Source organism: Cornus florida, unplaced genomic scaffold, assembly GCF_030987335.1.
Source record: "Cornus florida cultivar Cherokee Brave unplaced genomic scaffold, ASM3098733v1 CherokeeBrave_3.0.0_Hap2_Chr03, whole genome shotgun sequence".
Classification (NCBI taxonomy): domain Eukaryota; kingdom Viridiplantae; phylum Streptophyta; class Magnoliopsida; order Cornales; family Cornaceae; genus Cornus; species Cornus florida.
Window position 1 is genome coordinate 73,868,797 of NW_026775573.1, and position 10,790 is coordinate 73,879,586.

The following is a 10,790-nucleotide window of genomic DNA, read 5'->3' on the forward strand; positions in this document are numbered from 1 at the left end:
GAGATACGGAATCTGAATATACACCGTCAGGATTTAATGCTCATATTGAATCAAATGTGAGTAACAAACTTTAAAGATTTTTAAAAAAAATGTAAATTACATCTATTTATTTTGAAGTCTGACATGCCATTTGTTATCAGGTTTTCCTTCTCACATGTCTATGGACCAATTTTTAGAAAATAATAATTTTATCTTTTTTTCATGTATAAAATGCAATATAATGATATTATTGACTTTTTACACCTAATATTATTTTTGGGAGATAAAAGAGAAAAAATATTTTTCCATGGTGACACTATAAATAATATTTTGTCACATAATTGAGTGTTTTATTTTAATAGACCATATCACTAAGTGTCAATATTTAATTATTTAGTAATAATACAATGTCATTAATGTAACATGAGCAATAAAGATTTTTATTTTGGATGATCAATTTAAGAGAAGTCAAAGTAATAAACTCTCCACTCTAATCGGTGTGTAATTTGTCCTTTGTCCAAACTTTAATACTTTGGTTGATAGGATGGAAGAAATTTTGATGAAAGAGAGAGAAGAAGAAATAAATAAAATATCCCTAGGGAATATATTTTGTCATTCCCTCTTTTTATTTGGTTGGATGTAGGTGGGAAACCACGATTTTAGTTTGGGGGCACAGTATTATAAAAATAAAAAGGAGTAAAAGGAGAAAAAAAAAAAAAAGAAAAAAAAAAGAAAAGAAAAAAAAAAAAGTAAGAAAAATGACAACTTAAAAAGGAAAAAATTAAAATTTAATTTAACAAGGAAAATTTAACTTTTTAAAGGGAATTTGAAAAGTAAATTAGGAAAGAGATAGAAAAATAAGAGATAATTTTAAAAATTAATAATTTTTGGAGGGCATTATATAAAAAATTCCATATATATACATATAAAATATAAAAAAACTATCATATGTATAGTGGGTGGGGTAGGCCAAGGGCAAGTGCTCCTGGGCATACACGGGCTCCACCCGAAAAGAAGAAAGTATTAATTATAAATAAAGTTTTGTAAATTAAAAATATTTAGAAGAAAGGTTTTGTAATTTAAAAATATATGTAATAGCTTGACATTCTTTCTTGGTGCCTTCCCCTCTCATATTTGAGGAATAAAAAATTGTGAAGGTGGAAAGATGAATTGTCTCAATTATCATCTTTTCTCTTCTTTCCTTGCTCCATCTTTGTAAAACAAAACAAAATTATTTCTTTCTTTTTATTTTACATGCACCAAGGGATGGCAATTTACCCCAATTCGGTGGAAAACCGTCCCATCACCGTCCTATTTATAGCGAATTTGGAGAATCATTTATTTAAATGGGGGTGAGAATAGGGGTTGAAAAAAAAAAAAAAATAGGCCGGATTTGGAGCTGAGGCAGGGCTACACCACCCGATTATATATAGAATTATTTCTATTAACCTCTACCAAGTTATTGTATTTATCGATTTAATATTATATATATATATATATATATATATATAGACTTCTAAATAAATCCTTACTCATTCTTATCTTCTAAAACTATTAGGGAACGATTTTGAAAATGTCAAATTTAAATGAGAATGAGGATCCAGAAATCTATCCTGTTGCCATCCCTACGTGATGCACCCGAGCGGAGCATAAGATATTTTTACCTTTTCCTTCCCTAACAAAAAGTGTCTCATATATTTAATGAATCAGTCGGTACGTGTCCGTGTAGGAAATAGTGTGAGCTAAGGAAACTAAAATATTCTATTCACAAGCCTCACTCTTTAAATACTGCTTTGCATTCAACGACATTGCCTAAGTTTTCTCTCCTTTCCACCAACAACCCTTCCGTCTTAATTTGCCTTCCAATTTGGACTGTTTGGTTCTTAAAACCCACTCCAAATTCCTTCCTCTGAATCCATCATCAATCCATGGGGTTCCAAATAACTCCCACGTCACCCGCCGGAAAATGGCTTGGATTTGTCGCCGCCGTTTGGGTCCAAGCCATCTCCGGCAACAATTACACCTTCTCAAACTACTCAGACGCACTCAAGTCCCTCATGGCCCTCACTCAGCTCCAACTCAACAACCTCTCCGTCGCCAAAGACGTCGGCAAGGCCTTCGGCATCCTCGCCGGCCTCGCCTCCGACCGCCTCCCCCCGCCGGTCCTCCTCCTCATCGGTTCCATCGAAGGATTCATTGGTTACGGTGTCCAATGGCTTGTCGTCAGCCAGAGAATTCAACCTCTCCCTTATTGGCAGGTACACAAATACACCTTTATTCATGGCCAATTATGAGAATTTGTTGCAATAAAAAAAATTATTATTCCTTATAATTGTATTTTTTCTTACAGCCCCTACATACTCTAACCACCCACCTAAATTCAACTGTTGATGTGTATATTTTTGTGCGTCGTTACTTTAAAACACATTCTAATGTTAAGTAGTCCGACCATCCAACCAACCGGACTTTGAGTAAACCACCCCATGCTGTAATAAGAATTAATAGATTTCGGGCTCTTAATCATTTTCGATCGCTCAAACACTCTTACCATTCAGAACAATTTGCTCCAATATAAAATAAAAATGATTAATTTTAATTTTATTATTATTGTTATTATTTTGTTTTTGTGTGTGTAGTTAATATACACTCTCTCTCTCTCTCTCTATATATATATATATATATTTTTTTTTTTGTGTGTGTGAAATAGTTAATATACTCTATTTACCACTCTAACTATCCATCTAAATTAAACTGTTGATTTGTATATTTGTGTGCCTAGTTAAATTAAATGCGCATTCGACCAGTGCTGACCACACCATGATGTCAGATGTTACCCCATTCACAGTGGGCTCTTAAATCGAATTCTAAATTTTGAACAATTTGCTCGGATAAAAATAAAAATTTAAGTGTTTCTAAAAATTTTTATTTTTATTATTACTATCTTCGTCCTAATTTAAGTGTTTGTTTTAAAAATTATATATATATATATATATATATATATATATATATATAAACAAGTGAAGATTTTTACGATATATATATATATAAACAAGTGAAGATTTTTACGGTTCCAAAACAGGCCGGAAGGAGTATTATTTTTTTGTGTGAAATTGTTAATATACAATCTATCTATAACTCTAACCATACAATCTAAATTAAAATGTAGATGTGTATATTTCTGTGTATGGGAGGGAATAGCACGACATGGATGAACACAGCAGTTCTGGTGACTTGCATTCGGAATTTCCAGAAGAACAGAGGACCGGTTTCTGGGATTTTGAAAGGGTATGTGGGGTTGAGCACCGCCATATTCACTGATCTCTGTACTGCTCTGTTTTCCGAAGACCCTTCCACTTTTATTCTCATGCTCGCAATTGTCCCCTTCCTTGTCTGCCTGACAGCAGTACTCTTCCTCCGTGAAATCCCGCCGTCGTCGACGTCACGGGAAGAGAAAGAAGAAGTCCGATACTTCGGAGTTTTCAATGTCGTTGCTGTCATTGTTGCTCTATATTTGCTGGCATTTGATGTTTCCGGAGCTCATGGAGTATTGTTTTCTCGAATCTTTGCTATTATACTTCTCGTCCTCTTAGCTTCGCCATTATCGATCCCTCTTTACCTTGCACTCCAGAATTTTAACAGCTCCGATTCAAAATCTAGTTTGGATGTTGAGCGTCAGGTGAAAGAACCGTTGCTGGTTCAGGATATTGGAGCTAAGTCGGAGACAGGGAAGAAGATGGAGGTGGCAGTGGTGGAAAATGGAAATGGGTTGGTGGCAGTGGAGGAAATGGTGGGGAAAGATGAGGCGGAGGTGGAGATTGAGCGGAGGAGACCGGTGATTGGAGAAGACCACACGATTATGGAGGCGTTGAGGACCATTGATTTTTGGATTTTGTTTGTATCATTTCTTTGCGGAGTGGGGACTGGTTTGGCTGTGATGAATAACATGGGACAAATGGGGCTGGCTCTTGGCTATGTGGATGTGTCCATTTTCGTTTCACTCACTAGCATTTGGGGATTCTTTGGTCGCATTATTTCGGGTTCGGTTTCGGAGTATTTCATCAAGTAAGTTTATTTCAATTACTCTTTTTGTGTAGTTTCTTTGAGGATGTATTGGATTCCATACACAATGTCACATACACAACAGGTCTGTCAAAGCTTTATTAGATGATACAAAAGATCGTTTGGACATTTGCTAGATCACACTCCTGAGGATGCTTCCTTGTTACTTCACTTTAGTGCCGTTAAATCTTTAGATCAGTTCAATTTTAAATGGTATAGTATTATATACATGTAGGACGAGAAACAACTAATTTCTTTGAGGATTTATTGGACTGCCTACACAATATCATACAATGACATGAACAGTGTTTGGCCATTCAAATCTTTATTAGATGATAACAAAAAAAGATCATTTGGACATTTGCGGGACCACACTCCTGAGGATGCTTCCTTGTTACTTCACTTTAGTGCTGTTAAATCTTTAGATCAGTTCAATTTTAAAGGGTATGGTAATATATACATGTAGGACAAGAAACCACTAATTTCTTTGAGGATTTATTGGACTGCATTCACAATATCATACAAGGGCATACACAGTGTTCGGTCATTCAAATCTTTATTAAATGATTACAAAAAATCACACCCTAGGATGCATGCTTATTACTTCACTTTAGTGTTGTTAAATCTTTAGATCAGTTACATTTTAAATGGTTTGGTAATATACTAATATATACATGTAGGACGGCACACACCCTCGTGGTTTTGCTAACTGTGGTCATCATTTCCCTCGGAAGATGTCTATGAAACCACTAATTTTTTTGGGGGTTAAAAATCACATGTAGAAGCATTTTGGGCAGGACTAATCACCAAACATGGGAGTAAGTGTCCGTGTTCTTTAAGTTGTGTGGACGATAAGCTCAATAAAATCTGGTGGAAGCTAGAGTCGAACTTCTCATTCGTTCTCAGTCCATAAAATGTGATTCATGGTTAATTGTTCTACCCTGCGGGTTCATGCCCTCTTAATCTGGTCATTTTCTATCCGTTACTTCAATGCTGTAAATTTTAGGGCCTCACATGGGCAGGCTGATTTGGGTTGTTACAGAAAGAAACTTGGTAGAAATTGTAAATTGTTGCTTTTGGACACGTTTTTTCAAATAGAGACACCGAGCCGCCGACACACAAGTTGATGGCATGATCAAGACCAAGAAAATTCCGTACTCTCATATTGGCTTTTTGGAAATTTACGCCTTCGCCGTCCATTCTTGAAAAGTCCACAAGATATCAATGTTCTTGTGGGATCCATTCCTGAAAAATTCCACTAAGGAATATAAATGTCCTTGTGGGCTCATATAAGCATGGACCATCCACCCATGGGTCTACTTCATTTACCTTGACAATCTAGTTTTTGATAGTCATAAAATCCATTTCTATCCGCATGTTATAGTCACCCTGTCACACATATGTTTAATTTTAACTATGAACTATGATTCCCTGTCTAATGGGTCTAATTTAGTAGATCATCTATACCAAATGCACTTGAATCTGATTACTTGATTTAGTAGATCATATATACATACGTATATATGTATCTGATATTGAGAGGTATCCAGCATTTTGGCAGGAATAATCTCCAAACATGTAAATAAGTGTCCATGTTCTTTAAGTTGTGTCGACGATAAGCTCAATAAAATCTGATACGGTGGAAGCTAGAGTCGAACTTCTCTATTGTTGTCACTTCATAAAATGTGATCCACGGTTAACTGTTCTGTCCCGGGGGTTGATGATCCCCTTTAATGTGTTCATTTTCTATCCATTACTTCAATGCTGTAAATTTTAGGCATTATTTAGGCAGGCCGATAATCAAATTTTATTTACAACTTGGAAGTTGTAAATATTATGAACTTTTGGACATTTTTTATTTTTCAAATATAGACACGGATACACGTAAACACAAGTTGATAGCATGATCAAGACCAAGAAACACAAGTTGATGGCATGATCGAGACCAAGAAAATGTCACAGTCTCAATTGGGCTTATCCGAAATTAAAGGCATCACTGGGCATCCTTGAAGGATTCTACAGAAGTTCCACTAGATATCAACGTAATTGTGGGCTTATTCGAAATCCATTCTTAAAAAGTCTACAAAGGAAACACGGATATGAGTTTCCTTGTGGGCTCATTCGAAATCCATTCTTGAAAAGTCTACAAAGGAAGCATGGATCTGAATTTCCATGTGGGTTTATACAACATAGACCACAGACCCATTGGTCTCTTTCATTAACTTGACCGTCTAGTTTTAGCTATTTATACCATTTCTATCCATATATCCTAGTCACACTGCCACACCTACTTTTACTTTTAACTATGTTTCACTATCTAATGGGTCTGATTTAATAGATAATCTATATGAAACGCACTTCGATCAGATAGCTTGATTACGTGATGATGACAAAATACTGTTTACATGGGTCAGAAACTTTTGATTTGGGTTGTTACATAATGAAACTTGGTGGAAATTGTAAATGTTATTACTTTTTTTTTTTTGATAAGTGTAAATATTATTACTTTTGGACACATTTTTTTCAAATATAGCTGCCGAGTCGCCAACACACAAGTTGATGGCGTGATCAAGACCATGAAAATTCTGTACTCTCAATTTGGCCTTTTCAAAATTAAAGGCATCATTGTCCATTCTAATTTTTTTACAACGGTTCCATTAGATATCAATGTTCTTGTGGGCTCATTCGAAATCCATTCTTGAAAAGTCTATAAAGGAATCACGGATATTAGTGTCCTTGTGGTCTCATATAAAACATGGAGCTTAGAACCATGGGTCTGCTTCATTACCTTCACCATCTCGGTTTAGATATTCATATCCATTTCTATCCGCATATCCTAGTCACCCTGTCACACCTACGTTTAATTTTTACTATGATTCATTATCTAATGGTCTGAGTTTAAATATTAGTGGAAGCAATATTTGTAGCAATTAGGTGGAATCATTGAGAACTCCAGAGCAGAACAAAATCCGGTGGAAGCTAGAGTTGAACTTTTCATTTGTTCTCAATTCATAAAATATGATCCCCTGTTAACTCTTCTACACTGGGGGTTGATGCCCCTTCATCATTTTCTATTCATCTCTTCAATGCTGTAAATTGGTAGGTAATGCCTGATAGTCAAATTTTTGCTTGTGCATGTTTGGTCTCATCACACCTGATTTGGGTTCTATATAGCTGAGATGATTGATTTCTTTTTAACAGAATGAAACTTGGCAGAAATTGTATATATTACTGTATTACTTTTGGATATAATTTTTAATTATTTTTTTCAAATACAGACGGCGACTATACACAAGTTTATGGCTTTTTCTAAATTAATGGCATCACTGTCCATTCTTGAAGTATTCTACAAAGGTTCTGCTAGATATCAATTTTCGAAATTAAAGGCATTACTGTCAATGGTCTTTTCAAAATTAAAGGCGTCCCCTTTCAACAATGTGTTCATAAGATTCCATCTTGAAAAGTCTACAAAGGAGACGAGTATATGGATGTCCTTGTAGGCCCATATAAAACATGGACCACTGACCCATGACCCCATGGGTCTGCTTCGTTAACTTGACCGTCTAGTGTTATTCACATCCATTTCTATGCATATATCTTCTCACCTGTCACACCTACGATTAATTTTAACTATGAACTATGATTCACTATCAAAGCAATATTTGTAGCAATGGTTAAAAGCATAAAGTTAAACTTGATATTTGATACAGTTGAACTTGTATTTGGAGTAAATTTTTTACTGTGATATGGCAGATAAATGTAACTAGTGGTCCAAACAAATGTTATAGGAATCGTATAATTTTTTGATTACTAAATTTTCAAAGAGCAATCGGAACAAGCACACCGTAATCTAATTCTCATAATTTTTCTTATTTGCAGGAAAGCTGGAACACCAAGACCTCTTTGGAATGCAGCTTCGCAAATTCTTATGGCTGTCGGGTACATTCTGATGGCCATGGCATTGCCTGGTTCACTATACATTGGCTCAATAATTGTCGGGATATGCTATGGAGTCCGCCTTGCTGTCACAGTTCCAACTGCCTCTGAACTATTTGGCCTCAAATATTACGGTCTCATCTACAACATTTTAATCCTCAACCTTCCGCTAGGCTCCTTCCTCTTCTCCGGCCTGCTTGCCGGATTCTTATACGACGCACAAGCTACTGAAACCGCCGGAGGTGGGAACACATGCATAGGTCCCCACTGTTACAGGCTTGTGTTTGTGGTCATGGCTATTGCTTGCATTGTTGGATTTGGTTTGGATGTCTTACTGTCAATCAGAACAAAGACACTGTATTCCAAGATTTATGCTAGCAAGAGGTCAAGGAAATCAGGAGCAGTACCTAATGTCCATTGAGTGATCATGAGTAAGTATTCAATACTCCGGGATACCGGGAAAATAGTACTCCCGACCAATACAAGTTTGCTATTTCCTATCGGGAAATGTTTTATTTTGTTGGCTGGGGGTATTCAATAACCGCTATCCCGGGGCTTTAAATATTTTTGTGAGTGATCACAGGCTCATCAAGATGGGAGGACAAGAAGTATGGGATTGATGGGCAATTTCCTAATGAAATCCTTGCTTCACTTTTAGCTTTATCTGATATCTCCCAAGATCAGAGGCATTGTACTGTATGAGTTTCCGCATATTCCTCATGAGAGCATAATAATTGTTTGGATTAATATTGCATTTCATAATTCTAGAGCTCTAGTTAAATTTGTTCCATTTGTTGTAGCTTAATGCAGTTGTATTTTAGTTGAATTCTAGAGAAAGAAATGAAAAAACAATTGTTATATTAGTATTGATTGATGAATGGTCATTAACACTTGTCTCTTGGATTTGGTAAATTTTATTTATTTATTTAAATTTAGTTCTATTTGTGGCTAAACATCACAAGACCATATAAGTTCGAATTACTTGGTGACTTTTGAAATTGGTTAATGAATTAAATGAGTATAAGATTGATCACATTTTGGAATTGGTTTTAATTTTTCTAGTCGACTTACTAGAGCATATGTCACTACTTGTCTCTATTCAACTTGTTTATATTTCTGAGATGGGTCTACTGGTATGTGTGGTGGGTGTTTCTTTTCTTTCATTAATTGTTTTAATCTAATGGGAGTATAACAAAGGTCTTATGCTGCTGTCCTTGATGGATTTGGCATTAAAAAATAGAAGAAATTAAGCTCAGCCTTTATGTCCAAAGAAGTCTGCTGGACTTATTTTTATATCCATTTTTTAATTTTTTTTTCTTAAATTTTTTGGTTGTAATCTTTAATGCAAGAAAATATACAATTTTGCATTGTTGTCAAGTTTGGATCTCTCATTATTTAATAAACAAGTTAGATCAAACAGAGAGTTGTACATAAAATAGTAACAAACAGCTGACTGAATTTAGCATATCATCAAGCAGCAGATTGAATTTGGCATACGATATCTTGGCCGGATTTGGATTTCAGCCAAAGGGTGAACAAAATAAGTCCTAGACCAATAAACTTTATATAACGAAGGTGCACGTATATATCTCATTCTTTGTGTTGTATGTGTTCCTTGTTAAAAGTTACATATGAATGAATTTTTATTTTTAGTTTACTCCCATATCTCAAAATTTATAACCAATATTTTTCTTCATGTTATTTCATTTCATCTAATTGTCAATTTTATCTGCACAATTTTATATTTGTGCTTGATTTACGTCTCAACAGTGAGGATATTTACATGAAAAGATATATTAAGTTTTGAACATCTCTTTACAAACAAATGTGACACTGTATCGATTATAGATTAAGCAATGTCATCAAAGTTGTATATTTTACAAATGCGGCAATATATCAATTATAGTTTAAGCAATTTGATCAAGGTAGTATATTTTGCTCAACTTAAGTATAAAATTTTTAGTGGGTCAAGTGTAAAAAACACCCCTATAATATGCTTACAGTGCATATTGCAATCTTCCCGTGCAAAAAACACCCCTAAACTATGACATTTGTGCAAATAGGTCATATTTATAAAAATTGGACTAAAATACCCTTAGCAACACACTTTATAAAATATATATAAAAAAAATATTTTGTGAAATGACTAAAAAGGGTTTGCCCTTCTTTTTCTTCATCTTGATGGTCGCCTCAAAGAGGGAAGGGAGAATACCTATCATATCCAGCAGGAATTGTTGAGGGGGTTCACTGTCTTGGAGGACTTGAGCTGCTGCTGTTGGTGGGTTGGTCCAAGTTGAGGTATATAGGGGTACTGAGAGACTCTGTTGATGTATAATTGCTTTCCGATGGTGGTGGAGGAGCAGGGTTCTGTTGTTGATATGGTGATGGTGGCGGCGGTTGTGGGGAAGAGGGAGTAGGAGGCTGTGATGGGTGTTCTAATTTTAATCTCTTCTCTACCTGTTCATGTAAAATAAGAGAATTAAAAGCACATATGCATTATGTGTATGTATATATAGAGAAATTGAGAGATGGGGGTTTCGAGATTTACCTGTTTGAGAGGAGAAGAAATTGGTGTGGATAGATGGTGGTAGTGGTCGCTTCTTCCTTGCTTGAGGGGTATATGTTTAACCATCAATTAGCCTTTTTAGGGTTTGTATCTCTGAATATATGTTTCATCTTTATGGATTAAATCTTTTAGGGTTTGTATCACTGAATATATACTAGATGTCTTCCTCTGCCTATTACAACTTGTGAACCATTTTCCTCCACTGGTATTCCTCTCTCTCTCTCTCTCATTATGGAGTAAAAGTATGTCC

General features: G+C 35.3%; 1 protein-coding gene across 1 annotated transcript; it reads left to right on the forward strand.

Moving 5' to 3' along the window:
* The first annotated feature begins 1,689 nt into the window (after nt 1-1,689).
* On the forward strand, nt 1,690-8,837 carry LOC132300781 (protein NUCLEAR FUSION DEFECTIVE 4-like). Its single transcript, XM_059798016.1, has 3 exons — nt 1,690-2,237; nt 3,146-4,041; nt 7,918-8,837. Exons 1-3 carry the CDS (start codon nt 1,908-1,910, stop codon nt 8,393-8,395), a joined length of 1,704 nt encoding a protein of 567 aa, XP_059653999.1. The 5' UTR covers nt 1,690-1,907; the 3' UTR covers nt 8,396-8,837.
* Nucleotides 8,838-10,790: the final 1,953 nt, after the last annotated feature.